Here is a 20,362-nt window from a genome sequence, read left to right on the forward strand (position 1 = left end):
GCAGTGGCCCAGTGGTTAGGGCAGCGGACTCGCGGTCATAGGATCGCGGTCATAGGATCGCGGTCATAGGATCGCGGTCATAGGATCGCGGTTTCGATTCAAAGACCGGGCGTTGTGAGTGTTTATTGAGCGAAAAACACCTAAAGCTCCACGAGGCTCCGGCAGGGGATGGTGGCGAACCCTGCGGTACTCTCCCACCTCAACTTTCTCTCACTCTTACTTCCTGTTTCTGTTGTGCCTGTGATTCAAAGGGTCAGCCTTGTCACACTGTGTCACGCTGAATATCCCCGAGAACTACGTTAAGGGTACACGTGTCTGTGGAGTGCTCAGCCACTTTCACGTTAATTTCACGAGCAGGCTGTTCCGTTGATCGGATCAACTAGAACCCTCGACGTCGTAAGCGACGGAGTGCCAACATCACATTATAAAGCCACTGTTATTACACTAAGTGAAAAGAAGTAGAAAAGAAAATAACAAACAACTGTGATTCCAAAGGACTTATTTGAAATAGGATATGATATAGAATAAAAATGACATATTTCGACAGAATTTTACAGCAGTAATTCTCAATCGTTATTCTGCGGTGATTTTTTTGAGACTTAAATGCCTTGATGCTTCCATATTGAAGAACATTGAAGAAAATTTAGTCGCTATTTGGTTTGTCCTTTATTTGTCATAGGCTTCAGTAAACATGAAATGACCATGCTTTCTCAACTGCGTCTAGTCGACTCGATAAGATGTTGATAGAATATCGAATAACAAATGAAGGAATTGATAGTTCGTATCCAACTCATAAATATTAAGCCTATTTAGACTTGGCTGTCAATAGGTACTGTAAGTTAATAAAAGACTTGTTTCTAAGTTGTATGTCAGTTTGTCAGGTCGAATTGTCCTACATAAATTGCATGAAAATAAAGTCTTCAGTGATAACCAGCAATCCAATGGAATATTTTGGTTCTCCACAATAAATGTGATAACCTTATGCGCAGATTTGACAAATTTCTGTAGCCATTTGAAACTGAAGACTTTTAGCTGTTCTGAACGAAGTATTCTTTAAGTACTCTCTAAATAGCTAATGTATAAAAAAGGATTTATAAACAATGATCTCCACACATTTTTATTCTCATTCCATTTATATTATTTTCAGTTAGGTCTGTTTTACCATCAAATCGAGATCTTCAAAAAGTTAATTCAGAAGAACTTGCAGCAACATTGAGTATTACAACTTGGGAGAAAGCGAAACGTTCTGTGTCTAATTTTATTTATAAAAAGTTCTCTAGATTTTATAACATTTATTCTAATGAGACTCACATAAATCTCAGTCCGTTTCAATCCGAAAAAAGTCTCTTTTCTCTAGACTCTGAAAAAGTCCTACAATTTGCAGCTGATAGCCGCAAAAAAGTGAAAGAAAGACGTAGATTTCATACTCGTTTCCGTAGAAGTTTAATTGACGAAAAATCAATTTACAGAATCCAAAAGCTTTTTAAGAAAATCTCTTCGATAACTTCAGACAACTGTCAAAATGTAGCCCCTGAAAACCTTTTGCTTCCAGGAGATGTTGGTTATGGTGTTTCAACACAGTTTGAATTTCAAGCAAGGACTGCTTTGCGATTGGCCCATTTCTTGTCTAATTACCTACAAAATGCAAATCCTAACGAAAATTTCGGTTATCATAAAGGGGGTGCTCGACTTATTCCTCAGCAAATCTTTGGGGAAGTTGTGGCTAATGTGATGGCTGATTTTAGGATAATGTCTTCAGGTGTTTTCTTTGATAAATATGTATTCAAAGAAAGCGAAACTACAGTAAAGGAATTGTTCGGACCATTTGCTTTCCGCCAGAGAGGACTCTATCGTGCAGTTGACAGTGCTGGTCTACAAAATCCTTATACGGAAGAAGATTGGTTTATAAAATCTAAGCAACGTTGGAAATTGAACACCTTTGGACTTAAAACCTATAAAATGAGGGCTCATGTTCGAACTGATTTTAATGGATCGAGCAATATTCCTTTCGAATATTATCCTATGAGATACAAAGCACCAATGTTAAAGGATGGTTTTTGGACACGTCCTTATTTCCGATGTGATGGCCTTGTAAATAAATGGATTGTTACATACGCAGTACCGTTTTTTGGAATTGATGAATTACGAACAACAGTTATATTCAAGTAAGTTACACTCACCATTATTTCAAATTTCAGAATTGTGAAATTTCATATGTTTGATTAGTTTAGATAAGCTATAGTATTTTAGAACGGTGAAATAATAGTTTTCAGAGTAATTTAGTACCCCACGGATCTATTTCTAACAGCAAAATCTGTCTCTTGCTTATAGAATTGATCTTTCATTGTATGAGGGTAGTATATGAGTAGCATCGGATTATGTGAAACTGCAATATTTTGTGTTCTTTGTTGGTTTTGATATGTTTGCAATGAAGAGACTGAAGGTCGATCCAGATTGGACTAGTGTATTCCACGGTGGATCTGATACAAGCTTGGTTTACGCATGCTGTTCTGGTATTGAGAACGACAATAAAAATTTGAAACATGAGCTCCGCATTGGATTGTTGATACTCAGCTTAGGCAAGCTGGCAGAAACGCTAGCACGCCGGGCGTAATGCTTAGCGGTATTTCGTCTGTCTTTACGTTCTGAGTTCAAATTCCGCCGAGGTCGACTTTGCCTTTCATCATTTCGGGGTCGATAAATTAAGTACCAGTTGATTACTGGGGTCGATCTAATCGACTGGGCCCCTCCCTAAAAATCTCGGGCCTTGTGCCTAGAGTAGAAAAGAATATAATCTCTAATCTTGAAAATCCGACTGAAATTATTGAAAATGCATTACCCTCATACTTTTAAACCTCACTCTCCACACGTCTGTTTTCTCTACATTTGTATATTTGAATGCATAGTTCTCTTCTTTCTCTTTCACTCTCTCGTCCACTGAACTGCTCAAGTACGGCGATGAGGTCAGAATATGACCGACGGTTGTCTGGAGTTGTTTCTCATACTTTCCAAAAAAACTGAAAATAATATTGATTAGCCATTGATTAAAATAGACATTTTTCTTCTTAAATGTATATCTATCTCTAGTTATATTGTTAGTGGTCCATATTGACACTGAGTTATCAATTGTTTTCGGACATATAATTGTCTGTTGCGTTTTTTTATTCTATTGTAGTGGTGTTGTCACAGTTGATATTCCATTGAAGCTATTACGTATCAACCAGTGTCCACAGCCGTTTTATGTGGCCAATGCCTTCAAAAACACAGCAAGATGTCCCGAAACAACCACAGTAAAGTATATTCTCTTCTCCTCGATATAAGATCTACAAAATAGATAAAAACAATAGAACTCGTTGGTTATACAAATAGGCATGCAGTACTTTGACTAGCTCACCATGCCCTAAAAGAAGATAATCCGTTGAAAGAATCAAAATAGTTTCTTAACCACCGGCATGTAATGGAAAATAGCCAAATGTTACCGTATTTGATGACATATATGACCTACTCTCTCCACAAAACGATGGCTGAAGAACAAAAAGAAAAAAGAAAAAGAAAATCACCCTGGCTGTATACGCAATTGCTTTAGATATTACAACACGTGTGTGTGTGCATATATATATATATATATATATATATATATATATATATATATATATATATATATATATATATGAGTAAAAATAAATACAAAAAAGGGTTTTGTATGATCGTGTATAGAGGAATATATTATTTTATTTAAAAGAGTTCCAACTCTGTCTGTTTTTTATGTATTTTATTTATATTCTTGTAAAATTTATGTGGGATATAGAATATGGAATATATAATACATAATATAAAAAAAGATGGATGGTACAATGAAATGAAGTATTGAATGTCTTATTGAATATATGAAATACTGAGTGTTCAATATAAAGGATTAAATATATAAATATATAAAGGCGAATACGTATTTTCTATACCTTGTGGTATTTCATCATGGCCGGTATGACAGACTGTAACAGACTGTCATACCGGCCATGATGAAATACCACAAGGTATAGAAAATACGTATTCGCCTTTATATATTTATATATTTAATCCTTTATATTGAACACTCAATATTTCATATATTCGATAAGACATATTCCATATATTCAATAAGACATTCAATACTTCATTTCATTGTACCATCCATCTTTTTTTATATTATATATTATATATTCCATATTCTATATCCCACATAAATTTTACAAGAATATAAATAAAAAACATAAAAAACAGACAGAGTTGAAACTCTTTTAAATAAAATAGTATACATATATGTATATATAATCATAAATATACAGGGATTAGCAGGAGCTGCTTCTCCAACATACTGAGAATTCAGAAATAGCAGTCAAAGAACTACTGATTCCAAACTACAAATTTTTTCTCTAACGGATGGCGATATTTATGGCACACACAAAACAAAAAAACAGAAGAGAAGAGTAAAAACAAACCTGCCTTTAGTTAATTGGGTACGACGTTTCACGGTTAAGGGTATGAAGTTACCCTATTCCGATCTTCAGCCTCAATGTTCGAATAAATTTGCAAGTGTCTAATAACTCATGTGAATTTTGACCATGCGACATCAAGACCACGTGAGGCAGACACTAAGAAATTTATCGGCTAGTGAGTTCAAAACACCTCACTCCAAAGAATCTATTCAATGTGTGTCACAAATAGTCCCGTATAGAAAAAAGTCCCGTATGAAGGGTTGCGGTTTAACCATCCAACTTAGAGGCATCACTATAAAATATAGATATATAGGGCAGGGAATCGTCAATTAGTAATAAAATTAATAATTAACAATTTTGTTCTGTGTGTGCCATAAATATCGCCATCCGTTAGAGAAAAAATTTGTAGTTTGGAATCAGTAGTTCTTTGACTGCTATTTCTGAATTCTCAGTATGTTGGAGAAGCAGCTCCTGCTAATCCCTGTATATTTATGATTATAAATGGTTTTACCGATAAAGGTTTTTTCATACTGAACTACTCGGCAAAATTGTTAATTATTAATTTTATTACTAATTGACGATTCCCTGCCCTATCTATCTATCTATCTATCTATCTATCTATCTATCTATCTATCTATCTATCTATCTATCTATCTATACTCCTTTACTCTTTTAATTCTTTCAGTCATTTGACTGCAGCCATGCTGGATCACCGCATTTAGTCGAGCAAATCGACCCCAAGACTTATTCTTTGTAAGCCTAGTACTTATTCTATCGGTCTCTTTTGCTGAACCGCTAAGTTACGGGGACGTAAACACACCAGCATCGGTTATCAAGTGATGTTGGGGGGACAAACACAGACACATAAACACACAAACACACACACATACACACACACATATATATATACATATACGTATATACGACGGGTTTCTTTTCAGTTTCCCTCTACCAAATCCACTCACAAGGCTTTGGTCGGCCCGAGGCTATAGTAGAAGACACTTGCCCAAGGTGCCACGCAGCGGGACTGAACCCGGAACCATGTGGTTGGTAAGCAAGCTACTTACCACACAGCCACTCCTGCGCCTATATATATATATATATATATATATATATATATATATATATATATATGTATATATTAATAGTAATAGTATGACAACAAAAGAATGAATGAGACCTCGGTGTGCGGATATGTATATGTGTGTGTACATGTATATGGTTGTATATATATATGTATACATATAGGTGTGTGTGTGTGTGTGCATGCATTTGTTTCAGGTGAGTGTGAGTGACCATATGCATATAAGTACATGAACGTGGGCGTGCGTGCTCGCATGTGTATGCATGTACATGCGCGTATATGCGAATTCTATGAGCATTTTTTACTTTCTCCCCTTTTTTACTTTCTCCTCTTTTCCCTTTATTTAACGGTCATTCTCATAGCTCTTTTGTGTGTCTTAATAACTGACGAGATGCCAGAGCAGATTTCCGCCCCGACATCCGAAACTCGGAGTTTTATTATGGCAACCGACTAATTGTCACATATTATATTACAGATATATATATATATATATATATATATATATATATATATATATATATATATATATATACACGCGCACGTACACACACATGTACATATACACACGCGCGCGCGCGCACACACACACATACACACATAGAGGGTGCGATGGGTAAATTATCGCCATTTTATGTTTTTAATTTTGTTTTTGATTTTGTCGACTACACAGTATAGTAGGGTCAGTTGGGCACCGTCTGTGAGAAAAAAAGCTCTGTGACGTACTTCACTCTGCCAGAAATTTGGAAACGACATGCTGTACTGCTTGGCATTCGCACTGGAAGCTCTAATACGAACATTTCAGTGTGTTCGGGTGTCAATCTGAGGACAGTGCAATCTGAGGAAATGTACCGAGAGTGATAAAAATCAAACATCCGATCAACGCCATGGTGTTTGGAGTGAGGACCCAGAGAAATTTCGAACCTGGGTTCCCCAAGACACCTGATGGAGGGTATAACGCATACATACATGCGCACACATGCGCACGCACGCGCGCCACACACACACACACAGAGTCACACACATGCATGTATGTATAGGTATATAAGTGTGTGAGCGTGCGTGAGTATTTGTCTATATATGTGTATATGTTTATATGTATTGTGTTTGTGCCCGAAAACTTGTGTTGGTTTGTTCATGTTCATATAACTTAGTGGTTCAACAAAGGTGCCGGATAGAATAGGTACCAGACATAAAATAATATTTACGCACTGGGTGCCATTTGTTCAACTAAGGCACTTCAAGGCATGGCAGCGGTCTCATGACTAAACGAGTAAAAGACGGTTGACTTAGGAATTGTACATTTCCTAGTATGTGTATTATTGAGAAATATGACCTACAAGCAATATTTTATAATTTAAATTTCCCTAAATTTCTTGCTACTTATACTAAATAATGCAATGAATACTATATTACATTATAATCTTTACATTTATCAACACATTTTGGTGTCTAGAAAGATGCTAACCTGATTGTTTAATTTATTTTTCTCTTGCAGTGTGCTCCGCTTGCACATTTATCATTCACCATTGGCTCTTACCGTTGTAACTGCAAACAAGGAACTGAATATCCAATTAACGATGGCAAGTTCTGGATCGAAGGTTCTCTTCTAGAACTCGAATACATAAGAAAAAAAAGAGGCCTAATAAACAGGTAACATTTAACAGAACATAACTTATAAAAGAAACAAAAAAAAAGAGTATGGTGGGTGCCTTGGAGATAGGAAAACGAAGTTTCGATTTACACCTGAAACTATATTCCCGCATACCCGTTGTTAACAGAGAGATCATCATCGTCACCTGTTCAGGCGACTTGCCCGGACCAGTAAGTCATATTGGCCGTTCAATTGGGAATGTCTCATGTGCAAACGCAACAGCTACAGATATTAGCCGTAGTTTGTTAACTGAACTGGTTGATCCTGGCTGTTGAAAGTTTGTAGTCTATTCATCCGTTCAGCATCTGGTGATATTCGCCTTTACTCAATAAGTTCATCCGCCTAAATAGTTCACATCTACCATACTATCTCCCATGATTTCAATGTAACCCTGGCTCGGGCGGTTACCAGGTGGTAGGCTTTGCCAAAGAGCCACCCATGGTTTGGCCCAGGGCTGTTTATTCCCTTCTTCACAGCTGACTTGTACATACTAATTAATGCGTATCTGGGACCTTGACAGGTGATACTAATGTAGGTCAGAGTAGATCTAAGAGCAATAGTGGATAAGAGTTGGAACCACAATCCTCAAAATCCTACAACTCCCGAACCAAGGCCCCACTACCGGGTACAGTTTTAATTCATACTTAGGACACAATGATGAAACGAACAATATAAAAATTTTCCCCTCAGTCACCCTTCACTTAAATATAGCCCTTTTGTGCATAACCAACAGGAGTTAATACAGACAACATCGATGAGTTAGAGTTTGATAAAAGCAAAATGATTACCATCTGTCTTGGTAGAAGATGGAATGTCCCCGTCCTCCACATATAACCCAGACTTACTCGTTAAATCAATGCATAAGTAACTGAGACTTCAACAGCTCCATGTATCTTTAGTGTATTTCTGAAGCCAAACCTGCACCCTTGAATTATCTGTCAACCCATTCGGTCGGTTTTAACACGTTTTTCAATGAGTTCCAGCTTTAGAATACTTTTTCTAAAGGCTTAGATTGTATCTCTAAAAATCCACGGTGTAACTGTTTGAGAATCAAAGAAGTAAGCAAAAAAAAAAAAAAAAAAGAAAAAGGAAAGAAAATTAAAAAAGTCAATAACCACAATGTCAATAGTGATTGTCCCTCTGTCGATCTTCTCTGCTCATTATTCCTGGGAGGGTCTTGGAAGTAGAGTCCTCAGGCACCTCTTCTAAAAGTTTCTATCAAAAGCAACTACTTTTACACTTTCCTGTTGGATTCCCAAATGAGATTAGAGATATCATCCAACCATCTCATTTTTGGTCTACCTCTAATTCTCCTGCTGGTTGGCTCGCATGGAAGAATTTATCTTGTGAGTCTTTCTTGTGGCATTCTAATCGCATGTCCATAGTACCAGAGCTGTTACCTCTCAATACAAAGAAGAAGCGGCTCGACCTGGAGAGATCCCTTGATCTCTGAGCTTCATACCCTGTCGAGTAATATTACTCCAGAGATTCCTTCAAGGAACCCCATTTCGGCCGCTTGTATTCGCAATCCTCCTCTTTCTGCCATTAGCCAACATTCATGACCACAAATAAGGATAGTCATGAAAACCGAACAGAAGATAACAAGTTTGGCATTTTTAGCAACCTTCTGCGATAAGATAATTATTATTATTATTATTGTTCAGTAGTTTTATTTTTATAACGTGCTTTCACTTCACTACCGAGCGCAGCTCTGTGTGCTTTGGGTATGTGCTGTGGTTTGCTGTGATGCTCTTATTATTATTATTATTATTATTATTATTATTATTATTATTATTATTATTATTATTGTTCAGTAGTTTTATTTTTATAACGTGCTTTCACTTCACTACCGAGCGCAGCTCTGTGTGCCTTGGGTATGTGCTGTGGTTTGCTGTGGTGCTCTTATGGTTACTGTATTGAAAGTGTTTTGCGTAGGATGTGTGCAGTACCCAGTAGTGCAATTTTCTGTATGTTATATATATTTGTAAGTCCTGGTGTTTTTGTTATGTATTTGTCTGAATATTTTTTTATTATACCTAAGGCACCTACTAAGATAGGAATTGTTTCTGTTTTTAGATTCCACATTCGAGTTATCTCTATTTCCAGGTCTTTGTATTTTGAAAGTTTTTCCATTTCTTTTAGAGAAACGTTGTCATCTGCTGGTATTGATACATCAATTAGAAAGCATTTTTTTTCTTCTTCTTCTTCTTCTTCTTCTTCTTCTTCTTCTTCTTCTTCTTCTTCTTCTTCTTCTTCTTCTTCTTCTTCTTCTTCTTCTTCTTCTTCTTCTTCTTCTTCTTCTTCTTCTTCTTCTTCTTCTTCTTCTTCTTCTTCTTCTTCTTCTTCTTCTTCTTCTTATTGTTATTATGATGATGATGATGATGATGATAACAGTGTATCATTGTTTTAATTTCTGCCATTTATTTTTTTCATTACAGATTTGACTCAATCCGATGCCGTGTAGCCGCTGCTCCACTGCTGAAACAAACTGCTCTACTGCTTGTGTTGATTCTTACTATTATACGTGTTTTCATTTAAATGTTAGCTACGTCAACGTCAGCGTTTCAAGCGCTTCTTCAACTAAAGTCATGCCTTGATAATATCCTGTCAACCATTAATACATTCGGAAGCAGATACGAATATGCATATATACATACATATACACATACATACAAATATATATATATATGTATATACAAACATAGTACGTACATACATACATATATACATATGCGCGCGTGTGTATGTGTGTGTGTGAATAGTGGATCTCGAATCCCGCATGAAACTATAAATAATAGCATATAAATATTGGTTTGAAAATTCTTTTTGAAGAGAAAAAGTCGAAAGTTCCTGTGGGAGATGATCTCACATCTACTGTTACTGTCGAAGAGGTTTTTCTAAACCAATATTCACACGCTGTTATCTATAGATTTATGTGTGCTTCAAAATCCACTATTCTCCCCAAATGGAATTATATATATATATATATATATATATATATATATATATATATATATATATATATATATATATGCGAGTAAAAATGAATACAAAAAAAGGGGTTTTGTATGATTGTGTATAGAGGAATATATTATTTTGTTTAAAAGAATTCCAACACTGTCTGTTTTTTTATGTTTTATTTATATTCCTGCAAAACCAATGTGGGATATAGAATATGAAATATACAATATATAATATAAAATAAAAATGGATGGTACAATGAAATAAAGTATTGAATGTCTTATTGAATATATGGAATATGTCTTATTGAGTAGATGAAATATTGAGTGTTCAATATAAAGGATTAAATATATAAAGGCGAATACGTATTTTCTATACCTTGTGGTATTTCATCATGGCCGGTATGACAGACTTTAAGTCTGTTAAAGTCTGTCATACCGGCCATGATGAAATACCACAAGGTATAGAAAATACGCATTCGCCTTTATATATTTAATCCTTTATATTGAACACTCAATATTTCATCTACTCAATAAGACATATTCCATATATTCAATAAGACATTCAATACTTTATTTCATTGTACCATCCATTTTTATTTTATATTATATATTGTATATTATATTATATATTGTATATTCCATATTCTATATCCCACATTGGTTTTGCAGGAATATAAATAAAACATAAAAAAACAGACAGTGTTGGAACTCTTTTAAACAAAATAATATATATATATATATATATATATATATATATATATATATATATATATATATATATATATATACACATATATATGTATAATAATTGCTGAAGGAAACGGAAGTTAGATTTAGCACTACTCTTTATTCAGTACGACAATCGTTTCGACCCATTCTGCAAATGTCCGTTTTCTTCATCAATTATTATTATCTCAACTAACCCTGCAGAATTCCTGACGAAGATCCAAAAGATGTATACCCCAACGGAGAATGACACCAGGTAGCTCAAAGTGTAAACGTGCTTTATTCAATCTATTGACATATACGCATAAGTACAAAAAAATTACACACACACACACACACACACACACACACACACACACACACACACACACACACACACACACATGTGTAAATCTATCTATCTATCTATCTATCTATCTATCTATCTATCTATCTATCTATCTATCTATCTATCTATCTATCTATCTATCTATCTATCTCTACACACACATATGTATAAACATGTATACATACATATGTATGCATATATTCACATAATTACACTCTAATAATTCAACTTTTTAAAAACCATCTTAAACTTTACCCTTTCAGCTCTTTCAGCATAACCTCCGATTTCTTCTCTCTGAGTCTCTAACCGCCCCATCAATGAATGGCTTTTTTTTCAAAGGAAGGGCTGTGTGCAATCATCTTGTTAAAAATTTCCGTCAAAAATATACCCTATTACCCAACATTAAGAAATGACACATGGATAAAATAATGAGATTATATATATATGTATATATACGGACACATATAAAAGTCTAACGATCAGAAATAAGTATGAATGTGTAGTAAGAAACTTGCTTCTCGACCACATGGTTCCGGGTTAAGTCCCACTGGGTGGCACTTTAGGCAAATGTCTTCTCTTCTGCTGTAGTCTTGGGCCGACCAAAGCCTTGTGAATGGATTTGGTAGACGGAAACTGAAAGAAGACCGTCGTATACACAAACACACACACATGTATGTATGTATGTATGTATTGTGTATGTATGTATTGTGTATGTATGTGTATGTGTGTGTCTTTGTGTCTGTATTTGCCCCCCATCACCGCTTGATAGCTGGTGTTGGTGTGACTACGTCCCCGAAACTTAGTGGCTCGGCAAAAGAGACGATAGAATAAGTACCAAGCTTAAAAAATAAGTCCTGGGTCGATTTGTTCGACTAAAACCCTTTAAGGCGGTGCTCCAGCATGGCCGCAGTCAAATGACTAAAGCAAGCGGAAGAATAAAGAATACATTTATGTTAAAACTCAGTCCGACACGTGTTTCTGCTGCACAGATGCCCTAAGGTGTAACATTTAATTGCGTCCCCTTGGTTCAATTGCATAATAAGTTCAACCAGTTTTTACGTATCTATGCGGCTTTATTCAAGGTTGTACCCTGGGTTAACATTTAATGCAACTGAACCAACCGGATGCAATTAAGTGCTTCAATTTAAGACACCTGTGCAGCAGAAACACGTGTCGGACTGATATTTAACGCGAATATATTATATATAATACTACACTATATATTTACTTGTTTCAGTCATTTGACTGCGGTCATGCTGGAGCCTGCTTATAGTCGAGCAAATCGACCTCAGGACTTATTCTTTGTAAGCCTAGTACTTATTCTATCGGTCCATTTTGCCGAACCGCTAGGTCACGAGGACGTAAACACACCAGCATCGGTTGTCAAGCGATGGTGGGGAACAAATACACACACACACACTCAAACATATACACATACATACACACACACACACACACACACACATACATATATATATATATACGACGGATTTCTTTCAGTTTCCGTCTACCAAATCCACTCACAAGGCTTTAGTCGGCCCGAGGCTAGAGTAAAAGACAATCACCCAAAGTGCCACGCAGTGGGATTGAACCCGGAACCATGTGGTCGGTAAGCAAACTACTGACCACACAGCCACTCCTGCGCCTAAACTGCATAAAATCCAAGGAAGCGAACTCAGGATTTACTTATCGAGTGAAATACTATGCAATTAAACTACTTCTCGCTTTTCAGATCATTCGATGTGACTAACCAGAGCCTATATTACATCAAAATACCTGTAAGGTACTTACCTTGACTCAAAATCCCTTTTCCTTTATGCTATTTACACGCACACACACATATATATTTACACACACATAATATATATATATGTGTGCATATATGTGTGTGAGCGCGTGTGTGAACGTATGTGTGTGTGTATCTATGTGTAGGCGTATATATATCGTATATATTTTTACATGTATATATATACTTATATACATACACACATATATATACATATATACATACATAAAAGCCTAGAAACAAAACAGAACATTTTTACTATTTTCTACGTGTTTTACTATTTTGTACGTTTTTCCTAATAAGTCTGTAAAAATTAAAAAGTTTGTGAAGTTATTTCTGTCTTTATTTCAGTATTTCATATTAAGTGTTGAATTTTATTTAATTAATTCTTTCGTTTTGATTTGGCTTAGGAAACGTTCAAAGAACCAGCTTGATGTACACGAAAAAATGCGAGATTTTTCCGTGATGTGATCAGCCTGGTGTGTTTTTGATCAGGTGTCAGAAGACGTGGCACTCACCGAGCAGAAATCTTCGCCATGTCAAGTTCATTATGCGTAAAATTCTCAACTCCCTCACAAGAAACGCTAATAACATTGGTTATTTGATTTATAATCACTCGCCTGTCATCTATCAATATTTTCCTCGGTGGTCACAATTGGATGATGTCCAGACCTTGGGTCATCTTCAAGACTCTCTTTTCTCCTCCTACATACAGTTGCCCACTTTTACACTGTTGATTAACCTTGAGTGCCAATCCCTTGATGTAGCAATCATATAAGCTTGAATGTCGTTGGGGGCTAAACCTTTTTTTGCTGTAGGCACTTGATAACACTACGATTCCAAATTTTGTCGATCTTCAAGAGAAGTCACTAGTAGTTACTTTTGAAGTCTTCTTTGAAGAGTCAAATATCAGTTTACCTGGAAAGAAACAAAGCAATTATTTGTAAGAGTTGAAAGGAATGCATGTAAGATTTCACAGCTGTAACATCACTTCTTCATAGCATATGAACTTTTCTGCCTGTTTGTGCGCGCGCGCGCATGTTTGTCTGTCTATCTATCTATCTATCTATCTATCTATCTATCTATCTATCTATCTATCTATCTATCTGACGGACGTGCTGTCACATCGGCTGCAGAGGTAAACGTTTATTTGACCTTTTATTGTCCACATTTTGTTGGAATTTTTTAATATTTTTGTTGCGAAGCACCTAGGCTTCCTTTTTGTGTATTTTCAAGGGCAGGAATTGGCCCCCAGGGGCATTTTCGGCCCTAGCAAAAATACAAAAATTTCTTTCTCGCCATTTGAAAAATGTCGAGAAACATAATTTTGGAACGCTTGTCTTGTTCTTTTGATGAGCATTTCCCGAGGCTTCAGATGCCAGAATAGAAAAAAGAACAGAGTAGCACGTGCTCACACAGTGACAGGAACGCAGTTGCTGTAAACGTCACAAAGACGGCGATTACAGCTACTAACAGCCCTCTCACCACCACCACCACCACCACCACCACCACCACCACCACCACCACCATGAAAACTATGAGGAAATCTGGATCGGAGGTGACTGCTACTAACGCAGTCTCTCCATCTACTAACACCAGTGACAACAACATGAAAGTTAACACCGCCACCACCACCAGCAACAACAACAAAAACAACAACAACAGCAAGGACGCAAAGTTATCGGCCGTCAGCACTGGCACCATCACCTGTTCAACAAACTCTGCTGCCACTACCACCACCTTTGAACCAAGCAGTACATACACCAACATAAACAAAAATATTCAAAAGAACATGTCCGCCAGCACAACAAAAACAAATTTCGCAAATGCGCTAAAGGAAAAAAGAACAATAGTGACATTCACACAACAACAAATTAAAGACACAAAATCCCTTCTTACGAAAGAAGGAGATGATGTTAGAATAAACATTCCAAAAGATATTATGGAAAAAAAAATGCATCATTTATAAACTGGTAAACATAAAAACCAGACGTGTAGAAAATTTTAGCACAGATAAGATCGAAGTTTATCTAAAACCTGTATGGATTCATCAGAATCATGTCACGTGGGGACGAAAATTTGGAACGGTACAGGTGAGATTCTTAAATGAAAATTTAGCTAAGCAATTTTCGACACTCTCTCTCTGCACAGATAACTTGGTGATGATACCGAGTTATCTAGGACAGAGAGTGACCAAAGTAATTATAAAAAATGTGCCATCGGAAGTGGACACCCAATGGCTGATATCGGCCGTATGCCTCGAAATGGAGGAGGCAAATATTTTGGAGATTACGGTCGTAGAGGAAAAGAACTGGGGAGGGAAAAATTTGGAAATCCTTCTCCACATCACGGAGGAGGCTTCACAGAAAATTCCTCCAAACATTAGACTGGCAGAGGACCACAAGCTGTATGTGGTGGTAGAGGGCAGGCGACCTCGCTGTTACCTATGCAACAGCGAGGAACATCTGAAAAAGGACTGCCCTCTGGCCGCTAAACAAAAACAACAACAACAACAACAGAATCAACTACCAAATACCCCAACAGAAAAACTTTACTACCAACACCACCAGCAACACAAAAAAGCAACAACAGAAATATCAGCAATAACCACAACAGAAAAGACAACAGAAACTGCAAAAACAGAAGAGAACAAAAAAAGAAAATTCCAAGACTGCCTCTCCCTCCCCCATATCACATACACCACACACAAATAACAAGCAGCCAACACCAACACAAACAGCAACACAAACACTCACAGAAACACACACAGACGCACAAAATTTGCCGTTACCTCTTTCTGACTCCTCAGAACTCTCATCATCGGATGAAGAGAGTCGGGAGGAGTGGAAAATAGCTACGAAAGGAAAGAGGAAGCGCAGTAAGAAGAAAACAAAACAAAATGCAAACACAAACAAAGCAGGGAGATTCACATCTCCCGAAAATACACCTAACACCAATAGTAATATAAAAAAAACAATGCTAACAGCAATAGACAGTACAAACACAGAGTTGATGAATTACATCAATTCTAAAACAAACATCACAAATAACGACATCAAACCAAACAACCACCCACACACAACACCGCCAAAACACATTAAAATTTACCATGTATCACCAGCATTTCACCACAAAATAAAATCCCTCTACCCCAACTCGGTAGGGGGATGTCAAAAATATTTGTGCAAGAAATTGTACAATAGCCTTCTTGGTGAAAAATCCAAGGAGGAAACAAAACTTGCAAACAGTAAGTAGCTCCCTTTTCCTTTCCTTTTGTGCTTTAAAGCACACGTATAAATAGAATCATGGTGAAGATTGGTTGTGTGAATGTGCGTGTCTTGGGGTCCCCTTGGAAACAAGGGTACCTCTTAAATGACATCAAGTCACACAATTTGGATATCATAGCCATTAGTGAGACCAGACTCCATGAACCGCGGGCCCTAAAGTCCATGTTTGGCGGACAGTTTAACATTTATTTTTCTCCCTGTCTGCCGAGGATGGGCGGTAGTGGCACGGCGGTTCTTTTTCGCAAGAGTCTGGATCTTCAAGTAAAGACGATATTTACGGCCCCGGAGGGTAGACTGGTTGTCCTAGATGTGGACGGCATCGATGGAGGCGCTTTTCGGTTGCTGGCAGTTTATGTGCCTCCTTTAACAGGTCGGTCGGACTTCTTTCGACGTCTAGAAGTATTCCTGGGAACGTCTCGTCCCTTACTTTTAGTGGGGGATTGGAAGGCTACCTTGGACACGCATCTAGACTACGTGGGGAGTGACAAAACTAGAAGGGGATGCAAAGGCCTCATAGACCTGCTCAGACGCTTCCAGTTGTCTGACAGGTACCGACTTGACCACCCAAATGTGCCAACGTGGACTTGGAGCAACCGCATTGGGTCGTCGAGATCGTATCTAGATAGGATAGTGTGTAGGACAAGAGATAGAGATAGTTTAGGATGTCCACAGTTCCACATAGTCAGCTACACGGATCACAAACTTGTGACGTGTACGCTAGACTTAGAGAAGGCACATAGGCAGGGTACCGGTTACTGGAAACTAAACGCGTCTTTCCCGTCGAGACAGGTTTTCAGAGACCGGATTAGCACGTTAGTAAAGAGGGCTTTGACGGGAGCCATCGTCAACAACAAATGGTGGTTTGCCCTCAAGAGAGCAGTAAGGGCGGAAACTGTAGAGAGGAACAGAGTAGAGGGGGAGCTAGTGATAAAGTTAGAAGAGGCATTGCGAAGTGGCATCGCATCCGACGTTTTAGCGGCGAGGTTGGCCCTCGACCAACACTTCAATGCTAAACACGAAGGATGTGCTGTCAGGGCAAGGATGCGTGCTCTGAGGAATGAAGATGTTGGTGCCGCACGAGAGGCCCGGGTGGCGGAGGCGCAGCGAGGTAACAGAGCCACCATCCGGTCTCTGGTTGACGAACAGGGGCGCGAATTGCTCGAGCCGAGCAAGATGTGCGAGGCGTTTCAGCGGCATTTTGCCCGACTGTTCGGGAGGAGTGGCGAGCGAGAAGGCAGGGTGGACTTTAGTGCCTACCTGCACAGCTTGCCACGACTCTCGGCAAGAGAGGCGGAGTGCTGCGAAGGGGTCATCACGGCGGAGGAGGTGAGGGACGCGATGGCGGGTTGCTCGACGGACAAATCTCCGGGTTTGGATGGTCTGCCCTACGAGCTTTACAACTGTATGCCAGACTTGTTTGGAGACGTCTTGGCGGCCGTGTACTGCAACTGACAGCAGAACGGGAGCATTCCCGGTTTTGTGAGGCGAGGAGCGGTAACGCTGCTGAATAAAGATGCAAACAAGGGAGACGCCATAGATAACTTTAGGCCCATCACTCTGCTCAATGCAGACTTGAAAATTTTGGCCAAGGTGTTAGTCAAACGGTTGGCGCTTGTCATCGAGAAACTGGTCGGCACGGAGCAGACGTGCGCCGTGCCGGGCCGGAGCATCCATGACAACCTCCATCTGATGCGCTACATCATAGAGAGGGTAGTTAAGGAACCTGGCATGGGTGGGGCCCTGATCAATTTGGATCAATCGAATGCTTTCGATAGGGTAGACCATCGATACTTGAAGGCCGGCCTCGAAGCGGCCGGCTTCGGTCCCGTTTTCCGCGGCTGGATGGCTGCTTTGAACACAGGCATCCGTTCGGCTGTTCGCGTCAATGGACGTCTATCGGGACCCTTCGACATTGCACGTTCGGTCCGTCAGGGATGCCCCTTGTCGCCGCTCCTGTACGTATTGACTCTCGAGCCACTACTGCGGAAGCTGGCGACGCTGAGGGGAATCCCGCGAGAACTGGAGTGCAGGACGAGCGTGTCGGCATACGCGGACGACGTCACCGTCATAGCGTCTAGCCACGAGCACATCGAGCTTGTCGGCGAGACGCTGAAAGACTACGAAGCGGTGACGGGAGCGAAAATCAACCGGGATAAGTCGGTGGGTTTGCTGCTCGGCACCTGGAGAAGCAAGCCCATACCGTCCGGCAGCGCCTCAGTAGTGGGATGCTGAACGGACGGTCCGGTCAAGTTGCTCGGAGTCTGGTTCGGTCCGGACCTGCAAACGGAGAAGAACTGGGACGAGATAACGAGTAGGGGGGCCACTCTCTGCCGGCAATGGTCCGAGAGGAAGCTGTCCCTAAAAGGTCGGGCGGAGGTGGCGAACGCGTACATCGCGTCCGTCATCGAATACCGCCTGACCGTCGTGCCTTGTCCTGATCGCGCCATCACCGAAATGGAGCGCATCCTCTTCCGCTTTTTGTGGAAAGGAAGCGTTCCGATGGTGAGGCGATCCATTTGTTGCCAACACCCGCTGAAAGGAGGGCTGGGCATACCGTGGTTGATGATGCGCAGACATGCGCTGAGACTGCGACATCTCCGGCTCAACGTAGACGACGGTGAGCAGGTGTGGTCGCCGTTTGTGCGACGCGCTTTCCCGCAGCTCGTCTCCATGGCCGAGCTGCAGTCGTGGATCAAAAAGAGGCCGAGGAATGGCGAATGGCACCGTGAGTGTCGCGTTGCTCTGCAACAACTTTGCCGTCGCGGGTCGACCTTGAGCGGCTTCATCACAACGAAGTCATTCTATAGGGGATTAGTGGAGGGCAGGTACGACGACGATCTCGGGGCGAACCTGGGCGTCGACGAGGAATACCTAACCCGCCTGTTCAGGACGACTTTCGGGCCGGGATCTATGGACAACTTCCAGAGATCCCTGGCCTGGCAGTGTTACCGAGAAGCGCTACCCGTTCGGGATAAGCTCTATAGACACGGCTCGCGAAATGCAGGGCCGACCTGCCCGAGATGCGGTCAGAGCGACGAAACCGTTCTGCACGCACTCGTGCAGTGTCCAACCATTTCGGAGCTGAGGGCTTATGTCGAACGACTGCTGTCACGTGTGGGACGAGTCGGTTTATCAACCGAGTCTATCGTCAATATCGTCAATATCGTCACGCCTCCTTCCTTTAAACGGGAAGGAAGAGCTGTATTTATCGTACTTGTGGCTATGGCCAAAGAATGCATCTGGTGGACGCGTCTGAAAGGATTAGAGACAAATACTTTCCTCTCTGGTCAATCTCTCATCAACTTTTTCAAGTATCACTTGAAAAGGAAGGTGAGAGTAGAGAGGCAAGTGTTGTCTAGCAAATGTTTCGAAAAAAGATGGATACATGTAGCAAGAATGGCACGTATAAATGACAAAGCCACCTTGACCATGATTCTATAAAACGGTAAACCTAGAGAGTTACTTACTTTTTTCCTTTCTTAAATAAAAGTGTGTAATGTAATTTGTGACATTAAAATGACAGAGGTTACCGTGGTCTTTTCGTAGGTTTTTCTTTCCACGGATAACCTCCCCATTTCTTGGGAATTTTCTGTATTATTTCGTATTTTTTGTAAATACCCCAAACGTTTTGCGATGTTTCTTTTCATCGTTGTCCCCTCTCTTGTTTTTTTTTTACTGCTTTGTTTTCGCCCCCCTCGAAAAACTCTACATTTGTATTTTGTCCCCTCTGTGTTGAGCCCTGTGTGGCTAATAAAGAAACATATCTGTCTATCTATCTATCTATCTATCTATCTATCTATCTATCTATCTATCTATCTGTCTATCTGTCTATCTGTCTATCTATCTATCTATCTATCTATCTATCTATCTATCTCTATGGACGGACGGTAGACGTGTCGGCTCAGTAAGGGCGGAAGCAATAAGGTATAGCAGGGCACTAGCTGTAGAGAGGAACAGAGTAGAGGGGGAGCTAGTGATAAAGTTAGAAGAGGCATTGCGAAGTGGCATCGCATCCGACGTTTTAGCGGCGAGGTTGGCCCTCGACCAACACTTCAATGCTAA

The 20,362-nt window shown here is 39.6% G+C and overlaps 1 protein-coding gene and 1 long non-coding RNA gene across 2 annotated transcripts in view; one reads left to right on the top strand and one right to left on the bottom strand.

Annotated features, from left to right (window-relative positions):
• The window catches only part of LOC106882646 (uncharacterized), a 59,475-nt gene extending 49,589 nt beyond the window's left edge, over positions 1 to 9,886 (top strand). Inside the window, exons 5-8 of the mRNA XM_089358490.1 lie at positions 1,148 to 2,165; positions 3,176 to 3,290; positions 7,055 to 7,209; positions 9,649 to 9,886. Coding sequence (XP_089214616.1) covers positions 1,148 to 2,165; positions 3,176 to 3,290; positions 7,055 to 7,209; positions 9,649 to 9,748 — 1,388 coding nt within the window. The 3' untranslated portion in view covers positions 9,749 to 9,886. The remainder of the gene's footprint in view (positions 1 to 1,147; positions 2,166 to 3,175; positions 3,291 to 7,054; positions 7,210 to 9,648) is intronic.
• Positions 9,887 to 11,224: 1,338 nt separating this feature from the next.
• The window catches only part of LOC149137732 (uncharacterized), a 71,185-nt gene continuing 62,047 nt past the window's right edge, over positions 11,225 to 20,362 (bottom strand). The window contains exon 2 of the long non-coding RNA XR_016243371.1: positions 11,225 to 13,931. This is a non-coding gene — a long non-coding RNA (uncharacterized LOC149137732). The remainder of the gene's footprint in view (positions 13,932 to 20,362) is intronic.

This window comes from Octopus bimaculoides, chromosome 1 (genome assembly GCF_046866305.1).
Source record: "Octopus bimaculoides isolate indiv1 chromosome 1, ASM4686630v1, whole genome shotgun sequence".
NCBI lineage: Eukaryota > Metazoa > Mollusca > Cephalopoda > Octopoda > Octopodidae > Octopus > Octopus bimaculoides.